The sequence below is a fragment of the Sylvia atricapilla genome, chromosome 1 (assembly GCF_009819655.1).
Source record: "Sylvia atricapilla isolate bSylAtr1 chromosome 1, bSylAtr1.pri, whole genome shotgun sequence".
Classification (NCBI taxonomy): domain Eukaryota; kingdom Metazoa; phylum Chordata; class Aves; order Passeriformes; family Sylviidae; genus Sylvia; species Sylvia atricapilla.
In genome coordinates, this window is record NC_089140.1 from 35589197 (window position 1) to 35615139 (window position 25943).

Sequence of the window (25943 nt, forward strand, 5' to 3'; positions counted from 1 at the left end):
GAAAGAAAATATACATTCATAATTATTTAATCAATTTATGAAGGCATTTTGACCATCTGGTCTAGTGCCTCTCCATTCTCATTTGCATTCCCTACACGTTCAGCCTTTTTTCAGACAACACATACTCTTAAAGTTACTTGAGCAGCCCTTTCTACTTTAACTCAGCCACACACTCCATTAACCAGCAATCACTCCCATATACCAGAACTTAGGTTTTGTCAGCTCCATGACAGAACAAAAACAGAATAACTGAAAAAAAAACCCCTTATCTTTCTTTCTTAAAATAAGCTGATTGATGGAACAATAGAATTATGTTTAGGGAAACTGTAAATAAGCAGGACTGTGCTCTTTACAAACAGAGAAAACTCTTCTCACATTGTCAAAAAGCGTCTTTTTCAGCCTTTCTAATGTGAACAATATATTTACCCTGTATGACTGATTATAAAGACCTTGCTTGTCCCTTCCCCAAATGTTGCATTTTGCATGATAGTTTCCTTACATTTCTAGCAACACTATATTCCTTGAACAACATACATGTTTTTGAAATGCAGTCACACATGCCAAACTGACAGATTCTTGAACTGACAGGGGAGTCTTCTGGATAAGCCTGCTTAGGTGTTTCATCAGGGTCATCTTGCTTTCCTTGTGGATGTTACAAGGTCAAGAAATGCCAGCAGGAAGGAATCGCTGCCTCCAAGGGAAAACATATATCAAACTCAGAAACAATTTTCACAAAGGAAGCAGTGAGGAGGATTAAGAGGCTTCTTACCTCTTGCAGACACAATCTCAGTCAACATCTTCCAATGTCATTATATGATCTAAATTCAATTTATTATCTGGAAATAACAAATTTGTTGCAGGCAAAGCCTGCAACAGACCAGACTCTTACATCTGGAGGCTTATGTCTACGCACACACACACTGCAGCAAGACTGCTGCTGCAGGTGTCAATGCACAACCCCTCTGTTTCTATTTGCACCGTCCCTTATCCTCTTTTGCTGCTACTGCAGTCAAGTCGTTAAGTTGCAAGTCAGGAGATGCAAATTCTTGTCTCTAACTCTCCAACACATCTTTTTTTTTATCTTTCTTTTTTTTTTTTTTTTTTTTGTTCACTTGTGAAGGAAAAAAGTTGTAAACCACTTACTTGGGCTTCTTCTTGAGATTCTGTTGGAAGACTGAAAGAAGAAAAATACTCTGTCTACTTTCACACTTTTCCACAGGCAGGTTTCCTGCAACTCTGTTTTAAATAAAGAGAGCTGAAGACTCTTCACCACTACAGCAAGCCAGGATTACACATTGCTGCAAGGTGGATGAGCTGGACTACAAAGCAGTAACTCCTGTCATCCAGACAGATTTCTCATCCAAGTGAGAAGAGTAGACATATTTGTTGTGAAATAACAGTCCAGATCACTAAGTAGCTGAGTTACAGGTTTGAAAACACAGGGAGAGTAAGCTTGCCACATACCAAAGTGTACAAAATTTAATTACTGGATTTCTTTCAAAAACAGCACTTCGTTAGACCTGACACCACAAAGGGGGAAGCAACTCAATTTCTGTGAAATATCAATTCCAACACCCAAACCCATACCCAAATCTATTCCAGGATGGTAATGTACAAACAGCCCTTTAATTTTCCAAAGCAGGGATGACAGGACAGCACCTAAGACTGAAAGCAGATCCCTACTAGACACAGACATCCAAATCTCGCCAGGACAGCTTTATACAGCACCAGTGCACTGCTCCTGTATTGTGAATTGCCTTAATGAAATTCAGTGTCACACTGTTGGCACAACTGCAGCTTGAGCTCTCCCCCCTCCCCACCCCGCCCCATGTTTGCCAGCTAATTAATAAGTGATCAAAACACAATCAGCAGGCGTGTGTTTACACTCACTCGTAAATCATCCTTTATGTTTCATTCTGCTGCACATTCCACTCATGCAATTCACAGCTTCTACACATGTGAATATGATGGCACATATGAAATGTTTTAGAAACCCATAGCTGAGCTCGGGAGACCCTGCAGGCAGCAGAAACTTCACTCCGCAGTGCTGAGTTTATGGTTGGACTCGAGATCCTAAAGGTCTTTTCCAGTCTAAATGATTGTAAGATTTTGCTTCCTTGTTGGAAGTACAATGATTACTGTTGAAGGCTACCTCCATCAATCCTGATCTACTGATTTTTTTTTTTTTTTTTTTTTTTGGGCTAGAAACCCATGGAAAATGAGAAAACTGGAAGGGGGAAATGATGATGGAAGGACAGCTGCAAATGTAAAGAACAGCGTCTGTTCAAAAGAGTGATGCTGGTGAAAAACTCTACAGAAACTGGTTGATGACAATCACTGAGATTTCCCTCTCAACCAGAACCAACCTCCTCTCTCTACCTGTCATGTCACAGTGTTTTAAACATTCATGCCATTAATGCACACCTGCCAATTCTCACACCTCACACCTTGGCTGCACATTTTACCTTTTACAGGTCATGCACTACACTTCCACAAAAAAAAGGAGGCACAGGAAAGAATAATTGGATCATTAATTCCTTTGCATGTGAAGCATTTGGGATGCTGAGAATAATGGGGGAAAGGAGAATGCAGCAGAGAGAAAGCTAGCAGGATCATATTTTGAAGAAAAGGCACTTATAACCCATGCTACAGTGTCAGGATCAGCAGGAATTCCAGGGAAACTCTTTCACAGAGATGTGGAAGGGCAAGAAAATGGCCAGATGCACTGAGTCTGTACCCTTATCACACAGGGCTCTAGATCTAAGATCTACTTAAGTCGACAGTCACATGTTTTAGAGCTGGCCCACTAGGTGAGATGCACTTGATCCAACAGTTTCAGTTTGATAGAATTACAGAATAATTCAGCTGGATGGAGACCTCAGGAGGTCTCCAGTCCAACACAACTACACACCAGACGACTTGTGGCTTTATCCAGCTGCATCTTCAAAATCTCCAAGATGGAGATGGCACACCTTGGCAGCCTCTTCCAGGGAGTGACTGTTTTCACAATGAGCAAGTGTTTTTTTATATCCAAAACTGACCTATTTAATTTCAATTTATGTATATTTTTTCCAATCCTCCTACCACACACCACAATTAAGGGCCTGGATCTACCTGTTTGATTGTCTTCTCATAGGCACTGCCAGGGACTGTTAGGTCCTCCAAAGCTGTCCTCTCTCCAGGCTGAACTAATTCTCTCAAGTGATGGTTCATCTTCAGCTTGCTGCCTACTAAACTTCCCCTGGACCTTTCAACAGAGCTGATACCCAGCCAGACTGTCCCCAGTCTGGATTAGTGAAAAGGCCTCTCCCTTCCCAGAGGCAGGAAATTTGTCCTCATGGAATGTCAATCAGCTCCTGCTGGCATGTTTTTCCAGCCTGCCCAGGTTCCTCTGGACAGCAGCCGAGTTCTAAGGCACATCAGCTGTCTCCTGAGTATGGGATCATCCACAAATTTCAAAAAAGTAAGCCTCATTCGTTGCCTCCTGTGCCTCATTGATAAAATTGTTAAACACAGCAGGCCCCAGGACAGACCTCTGTGGTACTCCACTTTTTGCTCCAAGTAAACTGTGACCTATCAACCACAGCCCTCTGAGTCTAGCCATGTAACCAGATTTTTACTCACCTAGGCTGCATTGTCCTAGCTTGGATACAAAAATACTGTGGGAGCCACTGACAAACTCCCTTGATGAATTCACCCAAAATGGCATCTACTACTTTCTCTTTACCCACAAACCATTATTTTATCAGAGAAGACAATCAGTTTCAAGTATGTTTTATTCTTGTTAAATCCATGCTGAATATCCTCAATCACTGTTCTTCCTTCATGCGTCCATGAGTTCCAAGAGGACCTACTCAGTGATCCAGTCAGAAATTAAGTGAGGCTGACTACCCTGTAGGTCCCTGGTTTATCCTTCTGGCTTTTTTTTAAAGATAGGTGCAACCTTTGCCCGTGTCTGTGAAGACTGAGGCAAAGGAAGCACCAAGTATCCCAGTCTTATCTAGAGGTATCTGATCTCTTTTGCATATTTTGATGTAGGGTACGGCAGATCACAAGACAAATCCTACTGATTATATTGGTCCAAGCCTAGATTTCCATTGATAATACTGGCACTTCAGTCTGACAACTCACAGAGAGATTCCTGCAGGGCAGATTTTAGATAGATTTATTCAGCTGGATGTTACCTAACCTGTCTACAAAGATCAGTCATCTAAAGCTTTAGATGGTAAGTTGGTCTTCACAGTTTTCACTGTTTCCTGTGTATTTTCTGATTCTGCATCAGAAAGTATTTTCTGATTCTGATGCAGTTGTATTCCCTTTTGGTAATCTCTTGTTTATCAAGATTCAGCTCCTGGAACATAGCCCAAAGTTAAAAAGTTCCTTAGAAATTCCAAATATTCATCCATCTGCAATAGGGCAGTAAGAAACGCCAATAAAACAAAACACTTTGACTTTGCTGTTTGTAGTATCATTTCCCAATCTCTACTTTTGAATTTCACTCTTTCTTTAAGAAAAGGCCCCAAAAGTAGAGGTTACAATCAATGTCCTTCCTCTGAAAATGTTCCATTACCACTGCATCTTTTATTAAGGTTTCCTACTGTGCACAAAAAGCTATTTTCACTGGGTTGTATAAATATTTGATGTAGCTCAATTGACAAAAATGTATTTTGATGTTCTTCCTTCTGATTTACAGGAGGTATATGGGAAAAAACTACTTACTTTACCATGACAGCTGTCTTAGCAGGCAACAATTTTCCCCCTGTTGTCTTTGAACTACAAATTCTCCTTGTCTAGGAAAACTAACCTTTAGGCTGCTGTTGCTCTCAAGGAGGAAAACTAGCTCTCTGTGGCTTTATGGGGCCCATGCCCAAATGTCTGCCTTTGCTTCGTATTTGCATTCTTGCCCCCTTCTGAATCTTTTCACCCTCAGTACACACAGAGAAAATAATTCCATATGGACAATAAAAATCCAAGTAATTCAGTGGCTAAGGTGACAATAATCAGCCACAGGCATAGCCAGCTCACCTCTGTCAGAGGCAGATGACAGAGACTATCAATCGGACTCCTAAAAACCTGACTACTTTCTTCTTCCAGGCAATTCACATTTTGTTTCATTTGCTCTGTGTTTAAGTACTGTCAGTGCTTTCTGGATGGTTGGCTGGCTTTTTCTAGGTTTGAAAGGCAGAAAATTCACAGACAGAATGCTACAACAAATACAAAAATGCTAAGCACTTAAAGAGCTGCAGTTCAAAACAACTGAGGATGAACAGGCTTGTGATTACCCTGTTAAGGCATCAAAATATAACCTTGAAGAGGTTTGATCTTCCTGCCCTCCAACAGTGCTGATTGGAGACTTGCTACTACAGGAAAGAATGAGACCCCTACCTGTTACTTCCTTTCCATTTGGTATTAATCTGTATCTTGCTGCTACAGTCTCCATCCTCACTAGAAGAGGGCAAGGGTGAATTCCTATCATCACTTTAGATCACTAGCCAGGATCAGTTTACACCTGGGACTACAGGCAAAATTATCAATTACATGAGACGGATGAAAAACACCAGCAAGTAACTGAAGTGCAAATTTAAATATAAACTGTTTTCTGTCAACATGAGAACCAAGCAGGCTGCTGTTTCTAACTTACCAGCAAAATCTGAATACATTTAATATATGGTGTAACTCTGCATGGTTTACATATTGTGATCAGTAATTGTGTTATATTTCTGTTTATAATTATCTGGTACAATAAGCAAAAAGAAGCAATTGTTACCAGTGAACTTTAAAACTCCTTTAAAGACTAATTATTAAACTGTTAGCAGAAGGAAGAAACAGATTTATGACTACTGACAATCTGGAAATCTTCACTTCCTTGGGTATTCCAAGGACAAGGGGGAAAAGAAGAAGATAATAACCCTCCTTTTAAGTCTAATAAGCAAAATAATGAATTCATACTTCAGGCCAAAAACAAAACCAGTCCCAAGAACAAAGAAATGTGATATAGTCAATTAATGAAAGTAGGCTGATACTACCTTAATTGGGAAGAGGATTAACCAGTGAGTAAGACCAGATATGAAGAGCTGGACAGGCTGCCATAGAAGTCTAGAAAAAAGTAAGCTGAGAAGCCCTCAGACCCCTACTTCTTCTCTCATCTCTACCCTGTGTTGTTTGATACTGACTGGCACATGAGTGAAAAAGTTGCTCCATTTCTCTGCAGCATAGAAAAAAATTTAGGTTTTAAATGATAAAACATTAACCGCAATTAATAGCAACTTACAGATAGTCTTAGTAAACGTTCTTCTAACAGCATAATACACTTTCAGAAATCTTGTTTCAGCTTTTTGATTTCAAAACTTGTTCCTCCTCTAACCATAAAATGCTAGTAAAACTGTTTATTAATTGTTCTACTTCAATCACTAATCTAACTTAATCCTGAACCTGTCCACTTTTACATAATTGCTGTCCTGTTTGGGTTGAAACTTTGTTGCCAGCATTCAAGCCTACTTTATCTATGTCCACAGGCAGTTACCCAGCACTCTTCACTCTGGTATCCAAGTACACGAACCTCCCACAGGGCTCTGCTACGTAAATGAACTCTCAAAGTTTAAGGAATGGAAAAATGTTGTGTTTAAAACATTTTAGAGTGAACTGACAAGCAGATTTCATTTAAAAAAAAAACACTGAGTCTGATAACTGAGCCTGACAGAGCCAATTAGCTTTGCCTCTGTGCAATTTATATACATGAAGTAAATGACCATTTGTTTTTAAGCAAGTTAACTAGCAATTACAAGGCTTTCCAGGAAGCTATGTGAAAGCATTCCATCAGCTGAACTTTAGACCTTCCTTTTCTTTTGCTACTTGTTTGTAAAATGAAAAATTAGGACTGCCTGCTAATTTCCTGATTGACTTTTACCAGAACTGAGTCATATTCCTGTGTTTTATCCTGGATTCTGGAATTCAGATCGACAGTAAGAAGATGCTCTGGAAGCAGGCCCCCTAAAATTTTCAGGCATAAACCAACTAATCTGAGTAGGAATGTGCAATCTCTGGGTTACCACATTCCTTTTGAAAAATGCAAAACAAATTGAAATTAGGTGAAAGATTCAGCCATAAGCACCTTAACCACGAAGTATACCAGCCACATAATTTTCCAATACAATTAATCCAGCTGCAACTTCAAACATCTTTATGTTCAAGTACTTCCCTTCAATTGTTCTCATGGCTCCTTGGTTATGTCTCTTGGGTCTATGCACCCAAGTCCTTCTCTGTGCAACAGGCTAGCCTGCAAAGCCATGACAGCCACCAGTGTGGTACAGACTGAACCCAGTGCCACTCTTCCACAACATGCAAAAATCTAGGATTTTTAATCTTCTTAAATTGAAACCAACACTCATAGCTAAGATGAAACAAACATAGAAGATAATTTTGTAAAACAGCGTGCCAGCCAGGTGGAAAGGGTCTCAGCAAGAACTGGAATTACTGACTTCTTGTTGGCCAGATAAAACCTGAGTCCTCTGATCTGCAATCAGAGCCAGCGTATGGTCAGACAGCAAAATCACCCTTCTATTTATGTCACCTGTTTTGCAATGTTATTAGTTTAATTTGCTTTACTTGGTAGTGTTTATTAACTCTGTATATTTCTGCAATTACAAAATCATCTCTAGTATGTTTATAAAATAAACACATTAATACCTTATCCAAACGCCAAAATATTTTCTGTACTTTCATTCTATTTCACTGAAAAAGGCTGATCTAATACAAATCTGCCCCAAGTCCATATTGAAGCACCTCCCATATATCTTCTCTTCAAAGATAATGACCTCTATGAGAGGAGAAAGGAAAATAATCACAGCATAATGCTTTCTGTAATTTCCATACCATTTACCATTCCAAGGCTGAAGATGGCGTTTACCAATGAGCCTCCTTTCCTGAAGTGATCTGTCATGTGCTCCAGCCAATTTGCTTCTAAGCTGTTGACAGTCTGCCCATTCCTGGAGATCCTCATAGGAATAGTCACTGTATAATACTGGCTGCATTTTTGTGGGGTTTTCGGCTTGTTGAAGAGAGCGAAGATCTCTGCTTCTACCAAAGAGTAAAAAAATGGAATAATGCAACAATTGTATCACAAAATTTCACCCAAAACAATGCATAATCCACTGTTTGCCCCTGCCTAATTACACTGTGCAACTGCAAAACATTCTCTGAGATGTGGTTAACTCCTTAATACATTTCTGCAGTCCAACACAGTAGGATTCTCTCAAGACCTAATACAGTATTTTGTTTGCTTTTATAGTATTTCTTACTCAGAATGGATTCACTGTTGATAATAAAAGATTTAAAGACAGTAACACCTGAGTACTAACACAACATTCCTCTATGGAAATCATCAGTTCAAACATGAAATCTTACTGTAAATTTAGAAGGAATTGCTTTCTGTAGATCGTGGCCACTAAAGTATCAAATAACTTGATTTTGATAACACAAAAGCATGGAATAAGCCAATGGCAGTCTCATCTGAAGAAAATGCAATGAATCATTCATGTAGAGACTCTGGTAGTTGTTTTGTTGATTTACTCTGGATCTGAGCCAAGGTGAGACATTAACACAACAGCAAATGAATTTTAAAAATGGAATTGTGAAGGGTCTGAAAAATTAGAACATCTTCTAGACTCTCTTCCCTGTCTCCTGCAGTGTATTTTAGGAAAAGTTACTACAGGCAAAAAAGTCATTGCTGACAGCAAAGCTGAGCGTTCACAGCCCTAAACTGGAATGGACTTTATTATATCCTTCTCAGAAGGGTATAACCATAATTAAAATAAACAATAAAAAAATTTTGGACATTATCACTTTATTTATTAATGGACATGAAAATCAATGGTAGAACTTCTATTGACTTCCAAATGCCAAAAATTCTTCCCAAATATATTAATATGAAAGGTGAAGATATTACATGAAATTCCTTCACTCAATAAGCTCCTCTTGTTTCTGAGCTATTAGTTTCTAACCTCAAGCAAAAGTAAAGGAAGAGATGTCAAGAGAAGTGTTAAGATTACTCTCTAGCAAACATCACTGAGCAAGAAGCAGTGTGTAAACTGAAAAAGATATCAGAAGGGAGATGCTCAGAAACAGGCTGGCAGCACTTGAGAAGAGCTGGAAGCTCATAACCAACATGAAAAGAGACCTAATGATCTCAGACATGAACTGTATTTGAAATAGAGTAGAAAGGAATAAACATTAATGTAAATCCTCCTGCTGTTTCCACTTGTTTAGAAAGAAAGAAATTATGTTAATCCTAGCTCAGAAAAGCACACACAGAATGCTTCTCTCATCATTTTGATTCTGACCTCCATAAGACTCTTTTGTTGGAAGAGACACTGATATGAGGAGCTGGACATGACCCAGCAATGTGCGTTCACAGCCCTGAGATCCAATCCTATCCTGGGCTGCAGCCAAAGCAGTGTGGCCAGCAGGGCAATGGAGAGGATTCTGCCCCTCTGCTCTGCCCTGGGGACACAACACCCGGAGCACTGCATCCAGCATTGGGCTCCCAGCACAGGAAGGACATTTGCAATAGGTCCAGAGGAGGCCACAAAGATGACCAGACGAATGAGGTACCTTTCCTAGGAGGAAAGGCTAAGAAACCCTGGGCTGTTCAGCCTGGAAAGACCTCAGAGAAACCTTCCAGTACCTAAAGGGAGCCTGCAAGAGGGCTGAGGAGAGACTTTTTGCCGGGCATGTAGTGACAGGACATGGGGTGATGGCTTCAGACTGAAAGAGGGCAGGGTTACATTAGATATTACGGAGAAATTCTTCATGGCAAGGGTGGTGAGGCCTTGGAACACACTGCTCAGGGAAGCTGTGACTGTCCCATCGCTGGACAACCTGGTCTAGTGAAAGGTGTTGTCTAACCCAAGTCACTACTGACAGCAGTTTTCACAAGTGACCCCAAATCCAAGCACACCCTTCCAGTTTGGTTCTAAATAACACAACACATTTTGACATACTACTGGAATATCTGTGCCTTGTTCACAGGCAAATATTTTTCAATATTGTGTTGAAAAGCCTTATAAAAACGGAGGAAGCAAATGAACACTACAAAACATTCAGGATTCCAATGAAGTGGCATAAAAATAACATTTGCATAGTATAAAACCTAAAATAAAGAACATATTTAAGATCCCACAAATAGTAAGGAATATTAATTTTCTTCCATAAGTTTTATGTAGCAGATAAGCAGTTCAAGAGTGGCAACTTCCTATGGAAGACGTAGGAAAAAAAAAAAAACAAAAAACCACCTGATGCTTTCAGTCTTTACACTCCCAAGGAAGGATGGAGAACTGGTGCCAAAAACCGAAATACGTTTTCCATGGGAGGAAAAGGGAGTGCTGCAATAACAAAAATTCATTCAAGAGTAATAAAGAAATCAGCAGTGTTGTACAGGATTTGGAAAAATTCTACTTTACATGAGCTATCATATAAAACTGCCTTCTCAGACCTTCAGTCTTGGAAAGACTTGCCTCTTTTCTGGCAAATCAGCAGCAATCCTGGGGTGTTACAGACAAAGGCTGGGAAGACTGGAGGTGATCAGCTTCACGTTATGCAGAAATATTAAGAACATGGTTACTTGTAGCAAAAAAATTTCAATGTTCAGTAAAGAGAGGGACAGCATCAAAGAGGCGATTAAACTTGCTAACTCTTGCAAAAATAGCACATAAAAAAGAGAAAGAACTATCTGGTTAGGCTTGTAGATAACTAATTTTTAACTATAAAACTAAGAGAGGTTTTACATGTAAAATTGCAGTGTTGGAACAATCCACCTCTAAAGCCGCAGACAAGAAGAGATTGTTCAAGCAACAGCCATGCTTTAACCCAATGTGGGTGCCCTCTTGGCCAACAAAAAACTGAAGAAACTATGCTGGAAGTTTACTAGAGCGTGATCCAAATCGGATCCAAAAGCTAATTACACCAAACTGCAACGGAAATCAAGACAATAATCCAAGGAGTACAATGCAGTCATTCTGAGTCCTATATACAAAATTCCCAAAGGGGTAGGATTGTTTGAATCTATGTAAGGTCTTAGAGAATAGGGATAAATTGAAGTCAAGGACAGTACCAGCTTTAGAAATTCCACCTACATTCCCTCTGTATAGATTTGTAGCCGGTAAGGAAATTAAGGAAAGCAGTAAGAATAATAAGTGTAAACATGGTTTTCTTGGCTTTAAACAAACATAGAAAAGAAATGTATTTTGAGGCTTAAACTGGAAACAGAGCAAGAATATTTTCCTTTTAGTTTTCTGAATTACCCTGGTCTACAGTCTATTTTGAACTACAGTTCCTGCTACGGAAGTAACCTTTGAACAAGAAAGGCCTTAAGGAGCGTATTTCATACCTCAGCTGAGACCTGTGGTCTTTGACAGCATAAAATGACATTTTAGAAGTAGAAAGCCCACCTGAAGGAAAATATGTCAAAGAAATGAAAAAAAATAAAACTAGAATATGGGTAAAAATCTTTAAAAAACCCCCAATAACTGGAAGGCAAATTACTATGAGCCCCATTACCAAAATTTTATTATGAATTAGCAAACATGAGTCATTAACAAAAGTAACGGCTGTTTTCCAGTAATTACAATTCTGACTGGAACCCTGACCCCCACACTGGATACCAGGAGACTTCAGAGTCCAGATCACATATATTCCTGCTGTTCCTGATGTGGTTTAATTCCAGCTATCTGTTCACCTGCTACAAAGGGGCTAACCGTGATAAGTCTTTGTGAATTATTCCTTCTATGGCTGCAAAAGCTTGTCAGGCAGATTAACAGGGCTTTTTATTCAAACAGACAAAAAGGACAGAAAGATCAAGGGCTCTCAGGGTATGGCAACAAATACAGAAATGAACCAATTCAGCTGAACAGCAGACAAAAATAAGTCTTCACACTCAGGCATACATATGGGCCATAACAAAGCTGCACCTGTGCTTATACCATCTTTTCCCTGGCTGTCTGACTCCTGCTCAGTTGTTGTGAACTGTGTAACCATGCTGAAATCAGGTTAAGTGGCTCATTTGGGGTATCTTTTCTTCACTATCCCAGTGGCAATGTCTCCCTTGCATCCCCATCCCCCAAAGCAGCTAGGAACATAAATGAGGCAATTTTAACTTGGCGTTTATATACAAGAGGTCACTACAGTACTTACTGCCAGTAAGTGGTTTTAAACATCGTGCTGGCGTTTCGTTCTCTGCAAGTCCATTCGTCTTGTCTGCTGCTTCTCTCACACTCGAGTTCTCATGTTGAGACTGTTCTTCATTTCCTTTCACAGACTTGGAACTCAGCTCTTCAGTAGCCTGTCCTTCACCTCTACAGCCCTCTCTGGATGTGGCACACTGGTCAGCACTTTGCTCACTCTGTGTTGGAGTACTGCATCCATCAGTGCTGTCTATTTTCTCGCCATCCGGTGAAGCATGGTCCTCGGGGCAATTTGAAACATTTTTATTATCTCTTGATTGCACAGAGTTGTTACTGGCAGGTGTCAGGGAGGCGCTGACAAGGCAGTTCTTTCGAGGATGGTACTGAGGTATAATTCCAACAAATTTCAAGCCTTGACTTGCAGCATCTTGAATCTACAAGACGAAGAAGATTAGATTTTTAACTGTCAAGCTGTCTTAGCTAAATAGAAACACAGAAAATAACACCTTTCAAGGCAGTGAGCATGTCACTTTGCTACTTTCGTCCACTACCACTAGAAATTGTCATGTTGCATTTATATAAAAAGGTACATTCTAAAGAAGCAGGATGAAAAGTTGCCCAAACCATGTGATATAATGTAAAAATGGGGGAGATGGGGGGGGAAGGAAAAAAGAGAAAAATGCCTACGTATTTCTTCACAAGAAATAAAGCTTATTTGTAATAAAATACTAGAAGTGTTATTTCTTACAAAATATTTTTGTATTAATCCTAAAAAATTTGAGCTTTATTATTATATCTTCTGCTGTATTAGGTGTGTGATTATGACATTTATGAAAGGAAAAGCTGATTAATTCTATAACAACAGTTGTTGTTTGTCCTATTTTGGATTGAGACACAAATGGCAAACTTTCACACAATGAGCGCATAAAAGCAAAGCTATTTTAATACACCACTTAGGGGAAGATACAGAACTCAGAATAAAAAAGGCATTGTGACATGAGCTAAGAAAAAGAAAAAGGAAACTAAAAGGCTCTATCATTAATCCTTTACACCTCAGGTAAAGGAGGAAAAGGAAGGAATCAGATCACAAAAGATCCTAAGGAAAAAAGCATTGGGCTAGTAGTAATGACAATTAGACAAAGCCAGCATTAGCTAATGAAGGTTTGAGATGAAGCAGAAAGAGAAATCTCTTTCAGGCAGACTCTGCATCATGGAGTCATCAGCCTCACACTCCTCAAACCCAGAAGAAGTGCGAGTGTGAGACAGACTTCTGTGAAAACATATGAGTGTCTACTGCTTCATTTATCAAAATCATTCACCAAAAGGAAAAGGCTTCCATTTAATGTATACTCTTCACATAATGTAAAGTCTAGATACACATAAATCTTTCAAAAATAAATACCTTGAGAATGGAGAAATAATTTCACTTTGTCTGCATAACACAAAATTCCAAATAATTAAAGCCTCTAAATTCTTTGCCTACGCTCAAGTTAGCATGAACTTAGGAAAAACAGTTCAGTGATACTTTTTTCAGTAGAATGTATTAAGAAAGAATTTTGTATCTTTTTCAAATTTAAGAGGAAGCTCATTTCTGCATCTCCTCTACACACTTTTTTCTTTTTAATGTATCATTTACTTCCTGGTAACAGTTACTGCTCCAAACACACAAACCTACAGATGATGCCTGACGAACAAGAACTTCCTCTTTCAAACCACTATTATATTTTCCATGTTAAATTAACTCTTCATTTCATTATCACAGGAATTTAAACAGAGCAATGGAAACAAGGCAATAGTCTTCACAGGTGTTTAGCCTGGGAAACATGGGAGGCTGACTTAAGTAAAGTTCATTGCTAAACAGGACAATAAAAATACCATTAGCAGTATCCTGGCCAAAATAGTATCTGTTTACAGTGAAAGCTAGCTTTTACTTTGCTCAGGAAGGTTTAAGTGAGTATCAGTGACAGATGCATTTATAATGTGCTCAGTGGTCCAGGCTCTCCATTGTAACTCGATTAATACTTTTTAAAGTAGTTACTGATAGAGATACAAACTCATTTCATCTCTTATCACTCTTGCACAGACACAACACTACATTTGTTTAGTAGCTTGCAGGGCAGCTAATTATAGAAGTGTAACTAATATGCAACTGTTAGAGAGTTTGAGGACAGTACATATATGGTAATATTACTGGTCCTGGTCAATAAATACTGCTTGTCAATCTACATCAAACTCCCACGCTGTGACATGGAAGAGAGAGAACAGCTTTCGCAGATACTGCAGCAATGTTTTGCAGTCTCAGCTTACTCAAAAAATTGTTTGTTCTAAGGAGTACCTGAAGCTGAGCTGTTCCTTTTGAGGCTCTTGTTCTCAGAACTGAAACACGGGGAACTGAAAACCAAATTACAGTCTTACCTGTACTGGTCGAACAGCTTAACGGGAAGGTAGAAAAAAAGAGTTTGTATCTTCAAGGCTCTTTCCCAACAAAGTTAATACTGTACACTACAGAACACAGAATCTTATTTAAACATATATTTCAAATTTTCCCAATGACATATGGCAAAACCTAGTATCTCATTATTCTCAATAAAGCAAATGTAGCAGGAAATGCTACATCAAAAGCGTGATACAAACTGCAGAACAGGAAAGTGATGTATCAGCAGACACAGTCTCTCAACTTTTCACAAAACTACGAAGAAGCTAGCTTTCATCAGAAAGTGTAAAGGCTGAACATATTCAAACAACAAGGCCAATTTGTTTTTCAGGATTCTGATGAGAGCTTAAATATTATGAAATCTTAGTTGCCTTTACATGCAAACTGAATCATGCCATTCAGTAGAATCATATTTTCTGTTTCCTGTATTTCAAAGACTGAATATACAAATTTTAATAAAGGAGAGGAAAAAAAAAAACCCCACAAGAAAAAAAACACAAAAACTAACCCAACTGACCAAACAAAAAAAACCAACCAAACAAAAAACCCAACCCCACACCTCCGTAACTGGAGAGGTTGTGCTCAGGAGATACACAGGACAGAAGGGCTGCTTCTGCAAACCACCTGCAGGTTTTGGACCCTCTTGTGGCTTCCTGTGCTGGTACACACAGACAGTTATGTCTGTCACAGCCTTGTGGGAAAACTTCTCAGCAGATGCACTGTTGGGAATCACTAACAAGGCAAACTGTGGGAGAAATAAGGGGTAAAGCTGAAGTGAATGGGAAGAACAGGATGCTACTTGGACAGGGTCACCCAAGACATATTCCAGATCAGATAAATAACACAATTACTTGTCTTTATGTGCTGGTGTAGGGCACTAACAAAGAACACTAACAAAGATCTGTGTCACGCTGCATTGTATGACTAAATGAAAGGAAAAAACATAAATACAACTACTATATCTCTACCACTTTTCACATCAGATAAAAATCTAGATTTAAAGTGCCCTTATGCTAGGTGATCGATAAAAGCTTTAACTGTTTTATGACAATTTCTATACCTCACATATACTATGTACTTGCTGTTTACATCTTGGGAAATTTTGAAAAGGGAAATTCCAACAAAATTAAACCAAAAAAATTCTTTGCTTCTTTCCCCAGATGGGAACAGAAACATTTTCATTGCCTCATAAAGTGCTGCTTGGATGACATTAACCACAAATACAAGACCAGAACTCCATCACAAAAGACGTTATTGTTCAACCACAGAAGCAGAACTTAACTCATTTATTTCAATCTGGATAAACCCCCAAGTGGGTACATCCAAATTCATTTACAACTGGCTTGCAACAAATTGGATTTATGGCGGTTTAAAAATAGAATCTGCTTAAAGAAGGGGTGAAAATTCATGTGTACAGAGGGCCAAGGCACTTAAAGAATTTAATGTCATCCCTGTAATTTGCTTGATTAGAAACCTGGCATTTTCCCCAAGGGGAAAAAAATGACAGATTCAGCCTTTGCTGTCTGCGAAATAAATATCAAATCTCCCACGAACTTTAGAAGGAATTGGAACAAGCACCGTGTCCAACCCTGATGTCACTACCTTAATTGAATTTTAGCTGGGGCACTTGTGTTAACATTCTTAACATTTGGGAATTGTTATTGTTTATTTCAGAACTGCCTGACCGCTATTTTCATACTGCATTTGGAAGAAAAGGAGCCATCAGCAGCACAAAGCAGTGTCACTAAATATTACGTTGATGGAGCAAATTTATGTCCCATCTTTTTAAATATTTCTGGTTCTCTTGAAGGCTCCCTACCCTAATTAGAAAATGGCTGACAGTCTGAATTAAAGTTCTGTAAAACCACGCCTGGCAACAGCATGGCTGAATGATGAAATCCTCTTTTCTGGAAAGTACTTGTTTTACTCTGTAGCTCTCACGGTCATGTAAGAACCCATGTTCAAAAGCTCATTTTGAACAGTCACATACAAGTTCTCTTTTCAAATCTATTTTGAATAAAGACACTTGGCAAGTCCATTGTACAGCCCACATAATGTTTATGATTCTGTGTTTCTTGCTCAGTTGTCAGCTCCATAATAATCTCCTCTTGAGAGCAAGCATGATGGTACTCTTAATAAATATGGAAACTCAAGGATATAGATCCCATGCTGAACAGAATCATACGCTTTCCTCAGCTTCAGCAATTGCTTACAAGATCCTGATCACATCCCCGTGGGATGGCACACAGAAAATCAAACACTTCCAGCAAGCTCAGGGTAGTATTCCGCCAGAATCAATAAAAATGTGAAACAACATGCAGCAATTTAACAATGAGGATCTCTCCCAGATAAAAATTTCAAACAAATTATTTAGTGTTAGAAATTTCTCTTAACTCTTTAATGCCAGGAGCTGGACATTTTTGAGATGTATCCAAGGAAAAAGCAGTTTTATTTATGTTATCAAGGCACTTGAGTTTACAGCAGTCCTAAATGGTCTCAAAGCTTACACTTTCTGATGACCTGGAAAAAAACACCTTCAAAACTTAGGGACTAGGACTGAACATTTCATTAGTAGGTTTGCTAGATGATTCAATATATAACAGGGTACTGAAAGAATTTTGTGAAAACCCAGAAACAATTTATGAAGAGCGCATGTATCAAAAATGCTCTTAGAGAAAGGACATATTTCAGGAGCAAGGAACTGATTTTCTGATGGTCAGATGCATTTAGTTAGCTCTGCTGTGAACTTTGGGAAAGACTGCTACTTAATCCTACTGATGGCCAAACATATGGCCTTGGAAACAATAGCTAGTTAATTTCACCCAGAGCTGTCTATCTGAATCAACTATGAACTGTCATAATCCGTAAAAGAAATGCTCGTCTGTCTGTTTATTTAGTTGTTTTTAAAAGAACAATGTTAAAGGCATTAGGTATCATAATGTGCACCATAATGTGCATTTCTCTACCTCCTTCTTAGGATTCAAGCAAATCTCCTTTGAAAACAGACAGCACCAGGGATCTTCATGCAAAAAACACGATCTTGTGGTTTGAGGAGAATGCTATGTACTGCATGCCAGGAGTAGGAACTGGAAAAGTATGCTCAAGACTACAGTCTTCCAACTCTGTCCTCCTTCATTAATATTTAGTAGAACATGTTTCACAATAAATACTGCACATCCCCCTCCTAGTTTGCTCATTTATGGAAACAGATGTTTAAAATTAAGACAGGCTTTTAGTCTGCCTCTTTTATTTTCCATAGATCTCACATGCTCCTTCCTTAGAAGACAGGAACAGTAATCAAGAGTTTACTGCTTACTTTAAAACCAACATATTAGCTAATGTTCTGAAGAAGGATTTAGTTCTTTCTATATGACTCAAAACTTTTGAAACTTAGGTACTTTTGCATCTCTAATAATACATTACAAAAAAAGGATAATTCTGCTAATCAAATAGCAAAGCATCAACCGCTCATCATTTTTCTACCCTGTAACTCTGGACTGTTTCCCTGCTTGCATATTTCCAAACCATGCATCCTTTCTGAACAGAACACTCCTGTGTTTAAGCCTGTACTTCCCATGCATTTTTAACCTTCCCCAGTTTAACATTCACCCAATTTTGAATTTGAGAGATATAGTTCATGTTCCTAGACAGAGAAGCAAATATAAATGTAGCTTTTAGAAAGTGAAATCCCTGCATTCAAGTTTTCAAATTATCAAGTCAATCACTGTCAATCACATCAAAATAGGCCATGAGGGATAAAACAATGGAGGGATGCCTTGGAAAATGCTGCCATAATCCCAAACCATTGAGCTGCCATTTTAAGATCTCACTGCAATTGTGGCAGAGGCACAAGAACTAGAACAAGAACAAGGTAGAGAACAAGGCACTGAACAGGGCAAGAAAGCAAGCTCTGCAGTTCTACGTGTTCCTGGGTAGTAGCCTCTGCAGAAGGGAACTGAAGGCTACAAACAGCACAGGGAAAAATGCACTGAAGCGAGGAGCTACTGCAACCTACTGCTGTGCTGAATGAAACAGAAGGTGGATCTCTTAAGGCAGTGCTGCAGGAGATACAAAATTACAGTAAACTCTACATCTCCTGCTACTCGAGCCAAGAAAGGGGTGAGATTAACAACTTCAAATTCTTCTCCAACTCACACTGTGTTCACTCCAGAGAACAATATAACCATGCTAAACATGCAGTGCAGCATGGTGCAAGCACACTTGCTCCTTTCAGCATATTTCATTAGATGACAGGTCTTGAAACCAGTCTCATCCTCCGTGCTCCTGAGTGTGTTGATTCTTCTCAAATCATCTCCTTTTAGCACCTGTTCCTTCACTGAAGGCAAAGACTGAACATTGCTGGCCACACACTACAAAGATTCAGTGAGTGGTATTTGTCCAAAAACCACATAATATACCCTGCATACTTCCACCCTTCCCCTAAGTCTGAAAAAAAAATACCTAAAATTATTCACACAATTTAGGATTTATTCCCTACAATTTGTTTTAGACTTGGGAACAGCTGCTAGAGAGCAGCTAGCTACGCTCACTCAACACAAATATTTGATACTCACTTTAAAAAATAAGTCTGTAGAAATTCTGTCCCAAGCTCTTGCTCTAGAGAACTGGCATTTTCAAAATGCAGACCACGTTCTATGCAGGAATCTTTTGTGGGTAACTCCTACACTAACTGGTGAACATAAGCAAGGGGAAAATAAAGATTTACAGAGGCGTGCAGTTGACTGTTGTATCTAAAAAACAATTTAATAACTAGTGATAATGTGATTCAATGTGAGTGATTTTAGTCCATCTCTGTTCTAGGTGGTGAAAACAAACAAAAATGTCCAGGACAGCAGGGGTATTTTAAAAAGTAGGAATTCAGTCTCAAACTTACAGGCTTTACCTTTAATTTGCAGGGAATACTACCTTTATTTTTGTACCAACTGAAGAGCATTTCTTTAAAATCACATTGTTTCATCAAGCCATCTGTTACTCGTAGCCAAGACTGCAATTTGAAGAATTTGCTGGTAATTTATTTTAGCACAGTATAAAACATTATAATATTTATTGTTATTTTAAAAGGTGTTTTTTATTTTTTTTTCCCACCAGACAGAAGCAGGATCAATAAAAATATCAACTACATACTTCATAATATCTATTTTTATCTTGGGCAAGGGGATGACTCTGAAAGCTAGCAGGGGCAAAGGATTATAAAAGCACTACCAAGCTCCTGGGAGAGTCCTGAAAATAGTTTTGCAATGTCCATGGAAGATCTGTATCAACACCACTCTTACAGGGCTTACTTAATCAAAAGAACACAAGTTGAAAGAAGCTTAAGCAGGAACAGATGTTTCCCTTCACACCAGGCTGTTTAAAATAGAGTATATGCTATTTTTATCATCTCTTGTTATATATACACTTTAAAAATGTTAACAAAATGCACTTTAATAAATATTATCACAGCAGATTACAAACAGCTGAACTATTGATGTTGAGTTTCAAGTTCTGCTTCATGACCATAGCTACTGCTAACATCCAAATACTCAAAAAATAAAATAGGGGCTCTGTTTGCACTGAAAACATGGAAAAAACAAAGCTGTCAGCTAAGTGCTCAGCTATGGTTTTCATTACAATGCACTAAAGAAATAATGTTGTATTGTTCACTTGCAAATACCCTGGAGAGTAAAGGTTTTGTGGTGGGATTTTTTGGGTTTGTTTTAAGGATGGAAATTATTTCAGAAGCTACTGAGATCACATCTAGGTAAATAATCCTAGGTAATAAACAAGACTCTAGAAGGGTCATTTTTTTAACCACAGAGATAAATCTGAACTGCTTATTTATTTGAAGAACAAACCTCTGAGCAGTATTAAAGACTCAGTTTTTTCCTCTTTTCTCTTTTACTGCCACCTGCTCTGACTGTATACCCTGCAGGAAACTTCTCAACAGACCAACTAAAACATATGTAAAATAAAGAATAATGCTTAGGATTACAATAACCATCTAAGGACCCCGGTACCTACAAAGCAAACACAGACTTCACAGAAGAGATCCCTGTAAGACTTCAGCATCCAAGTCAAGAAATCCACCAACACACTAGTGTTCCTAAGAATACATAAGCTGCATCTCTTTGTTCCTTCCAAAAAATAAATCTCAATGTAAAGAATAAGAGATGAAGAGTAAGTAAAGAAAGAGACAAGAACATGACAGATGCTGGAACAGCTATACAAACTCCAACGTTTTTCTTATTGTTCTTCTTATTATAAGTAAAAAACTTGTAATATCAGTAGTTTTCACATTCATTATTTTCTAGGAAATTGCAGAATTTTGTCCTCTGATTTCCTTGTCATGCTGTTAACAAAAAAAAAAAAAGTATTATAAATACGTATTATTATGGAGACATTGATATGTTTCATCTTCCACATCCTCTTGCCATTTCCTAGTTAGATGCTGAAGAGAGTTTGAAAACTCAGGAACTGAGAGTTCAAAACCATTTCATACCGCTTTCACACAAAATACAGGTATGTGAAGCCCCTTGTTTTGCTCACACAAAACAAATGTTCATTCTGATGTGAGTCAATATGTAGAAAATAAGGGAATCAATATTTTGACTGGAAACATCAACGGGAAAGATTTTAAAAGTTCTTGAAAATGTCCATAGATATTTAGCTGTTATTTTAGAGGAGCAACAGAAGACCCCCTAAATACTTCAAGCCTGCTTCTAGCTTGCAGCTTAAAAGAAGCTGGAGAATTAACCTGCCTTTTAAGAGCAACACTAACACAAAAATTCTTCACCAAGTAGAACAGTAACACAGATGACCCTCCAAAAAAAATGCGCATGAACTAAGACAGAAGTAATTCTGCAAACTCTGAAACAGCTACAGATGAATGGAAGTGAAAAAAATCAAGAGAGCAGGAAAAGAAGGATCTTGGTATTTTAATTAAATCACCAAAGTAGAGACACGTGTAGTGAGAGTGACCCGTAGTCTTTCAGGGAGTGTGGCAGTTCCTTATCCAACCACTAAGCCAGTCTCCTGCCTGAGGCTCCCTCCAATGGAGAGAGGGCAGATAACGGGCAGGGAGATTAAACTGCTCCAAGAAATGTCTCAGCCCTCAGGAGCACACTGAATTCAGCTAGTTTAGCAATGCATATTAATTTCCAGTGCATAAACTAACATTTGAAACATACTAATATCTCATGCCAGTTTTATTCCTGGCAGCACTTACTTTTCCCTAAAACTATCAAGAGGGCTCAAATGCAGCAGATCCTCTCAGCAATGCAAGATGAGAGTTCTTCACACAAGTGTTAGTATTGTACAGCCTTTCTTTCAAAGTAGTGCAATTCTCTGCTCAACTTGCCTTTGTACCAGAGAGAACTGGGGGTGTTTCAGAGGCCAACTCTAGATCAAGCATGTGGGTGGCAGCATCCCTGCAATGCATTCTGTTGGCACATTCCTCCTTGGGGTCCCACTCAGGTCTGAGAGGTACCATTGCTTCCACGGCCCAGCAATGCTATTACTAGGCAATGAAATAAATGTCAAGAAATTTACTGGGAAAGTCACTGCATCTGCAGAAGGCAAGATTATTTGTAGGGTGCTTTGGACTACAGGAGTTGTTCTGAGCATCAGTTAAGGGAGTGACATGTTACTGGCAGCTTTGGAGCCAGTGGTAATGATTTGTACTCACCAAACTTGACCAAGACACAACAGAGGGAACAGCAATGAGCAGACTTGACACACATTGTCTCATCCAGCAGATTTCATGGCACAATAAGCATTACAAAGGTGTTTCACATTGGCAGTCTGCTTACAAGTGGAACCGGTCCACTTCTGAAAATGCATAACCAATTACTCATCTGTACTGCTGGGAGAAACTAGGCTCATTTCTGAAGCAAGTAAGGACAGACCAGCCAGAAGAGATCCATGTCTAACCAAAAACACAAAAGGAAGATGCTGGCATTTGGATTTCAGTTAAGCTGCACCATTTTTAAACCATACTTTTCTATGCTTATTACGCTTCCTACTTCCACAGGGACAAGAAATGTGAATCTTCCAAGGGTGTCACATTCAGAAAAAGATACAAGAATTCTCTCTGATGGTGCATTATTAAGGAGACAACCATATTATAAGGAGATATTAATGAGATAATCCTAAATTTTAAGAAATCAAAACTGGGGAGACATGGAACAAAAAGAATCCTCCATTTCCTAACCTGTCACCAACCAACATGGCAAAGATGTGAACGCAGGAGTCAAACCCTCTGCCTGTTACAGTTCTAGACATGTACCTCAGATTGATACAGAAAACAGAGATCACGAGAAATATATTTGGCATTCATATATGATTGTGTGTCCAAAATAAATCTTTACTCGGGCTGTCAGCCTAGCTCCTCCTTCCCTTGAACTTCTCTCCACAGACTCCAAAGTACACTCTCAGATGAAAAAATGGTAACAGGATACACAGAAACAAAAAGCAACTAAGAAGGTAATTAAAGGCTACCCTATTTGACGTGAGACACAAGTCTAAATATTACAAAATATGGTATCTTAGAAGTAACATCTCTACATTCAACAATTTCAGAATGATCTGAGCCCCAGTGATCAAAAGTTCAAAAGTTAGCTTTGCTTATTAAAAAGCAGATGAGCAAATCTTTAATCTCTGTTTAGCCTGAGAGCTAAAGACAAGAGTGTTAATATCAATACAGCAGTACAGTATTTAACCAACAGTTTAGTTACTTCTTTCACTGCCCACAAATTATGTATCAAAGACACCATGGGACTGTTTGAGCTTTTAAGGACAGGTTAAGTCACACTAGATCCACATGGATATCGAAGAACAAGTGGAGTGTGGTGATGTCAACATGATGTTAAAGTACAGGAAGTGTGTATTTTATGCAACATCATGTCCCCAATATTTAAATGTTCCCTGTCTTGCCATAGCCAGAAACAGTAGCAGAAAAGCAGTGGATACAGTGGAGAACTGGGACAAAGCCCAGCAGCACAGAAAGATCTCAGCAAAAGAACAGAGATTTTACCAAGAGAGTCTTCTTATGCATTTCCTAAATGTTTTATAATCAACATTGTAACTCATTTCAGTGAGCAAGAAGCATTCTCCAGGTGAAATGACCTCCTTGTTACACATTTATATAGAGTTATAGAAGAAAAAAAAGCACACATTACCTATGCTGTATGCCATTGCAAAATTGTATTGTGTTTGCAGAAGGAAGCAATTAATATTCAATATTATGTACAATTTCAATGCAACAACAAGTCAATCCAGAAGAGTTATTAAAATTGTATGCTTGTTCAAACTCAAGGTAAGTCAGACTTGCTCAGCAGTGCACATTAAAATTAATTTTCTCGATGTATAGGAATTCTTTTTAGTAAGCTCAGGGAGAAATTTTTGACTTCTTATTCTGTTTTGAAAATATGGCTATTCTATTTGGTTTGGGGTTTTTTAAATACAGTAATTTACAATACAGTAAGATGGTAAACCTGTGCTAAAAGGCTCTGTTATGGAAAGCTTATAAAAAGAAAAAGGATTACCGTATTCAATTAAAACATTCTATTAACTTCAATTGTATTCTACAGTTTGAGAATAATTATAACGCTGTTCAGTTTTTAAAGAAAGGAATTGCCTTCTCTAACAGCTTTTTGTTACTGCTTTGATTGAAGAACATCCTTTATTTTTCCATTTGTTTTGTCTGCAAATATCTGGTTTTATATGCCCTTAAAAGCAGTGGATATTTTTGTTGCTCAGACAAATTAGTTAATATGACAATTAATTCCTACTCCCAAACAAGTCTTGTTTCCTGAGTTAGATTTACATAAAAGTGTTGAGACTTTAACAATGTGTATAATCAGATACAGTGACACAGCATGCACTTGACAGCAACAGCTTCAAAGAACTTCAAATTTCTCTACATCAAATAACATCTGAAGATGAGCGACATACTCAACCTACAGAGAAACAGCAAATATACATTCCAGCTATTAAAATTTAAATTATTATCTTTCAAAAAGGGATCTTCATAACCCCATAATCAAATGCCTTCTATCAACAGAAACATTTCCATGTCTAGAAAAGCATTCTAAAGAGTCTCAGAATTGGATATTTATGGAAATAAGATGACTCCTGGATTGTCATTTTGTTTTCATGTTATTCATACTCTTTCTGAAGTTACAAATGCAAAGAAATTTCCTGTTTCAATGATGCACAATTTTGCTACCAGTTGTGACAGTTATGCCTATATTTCTACCCTGACTCAAAGAACTGAAGAACAAAATCAAACATGTTGAAACTGGTACACAATAACTACACCAGTTTTTCCCAAGTGTGAATATATTGAAATAATCCAAAATAACATCAGAATAGTAGCGTAATAACACAGTTCAACCTGAAACAAAATTTAGGTTCAAATTTTTGAATATTATTATGTGTTCAGAAAACTTCTCTTTGTTCTTATATCAAAATCTATGTATCTTTAATCATCAGATAATTACAGCTGCATTATCTTTAATCCAGTTCTTAAAATTCACAGTAAAAATGAAAGACTGAAGATGAGTTAGTCTGTCAAGCTGATTCCCCACAAAGGTCATAAAGCCTGTGCTGTAGTTTATTCTAAAAATTTTCTTAACTATTACCACTGCAAATGGACTAAAGCTAGGAGAGTATGCCTACTCACACCCTGTGGCTAAATAAATACACTACTCAGTGCTAGTTTACATAACATGCAACAGGACACAACAGATGCTGCAGAATTTGAAACAAGCACAATCTGAATCTGTTTTCACTAAAATGGACATAACCTGCTAATTTCCAGTATGACAGAATATTATAGTGTCAAAAATAATTTGAAAAATGCGTCAATAGATAAATAATTGTAGTATTCTCTTCCAATTCCCCAATATTTTTTTATACTTAATTGAAAGCAACACTCTTCTTGTTCACAAAAGTATTTAGGTTACCAGTACCAACTCTTATCAAACATCATGTGATATTGAAAAAAATCTTAAATCATCTGAGGATTTCCCCGGAGATAAAAGGCCTTTTAAGTAAAGTACTATCCAACAGGATATCTGGACACTAAAATGGGAACTATATCTATTATTTCAACATAAAACGTTGTACTTTATAGGACGATCTTCTACACTGATATCATCTGTGGGAGGTCATTCTCCTGTGACACTACAAATGATTTCCTAATAGTAACAGGATCAAACTTGTTTCTCCCAAGAAGTATAACTGCTGTGCAGATACTTAAAACTACAAAACACCAAATTCTGCAGTATTTCAGCTGGTCCAAGCAATACATAACCCTACAGCCAAGCTGACAG

General features: G+C 38.1%; 1 protein-coding gene across 1 annotated transcript in view; it reads right to left on the reverse strand.

Annotated features, from left to right (window-relative positions):
• RFTN1 (raftlin, lipid raft linker 1) overlaps positions 1-25943 on the reverse strand; it is a 95437-nt gene that overhangs the window by 18861 nt on the left and 50633 nt on the right. The window contains exons 5-6 of the mRNA XM_066319585.1: positions 12187-12610; positions 7873-8076 (exon numbers count right to left, since the gene is read on the reverse strand). Coding sequence (XP_066175682.1) covers positions 7873-8076; positions 12187-12610 — 628 coding nt within the window. The remainder of the gene's footprint in view (positions 1-7872; positions 8077-12186; positions 12611-25943) is intronic.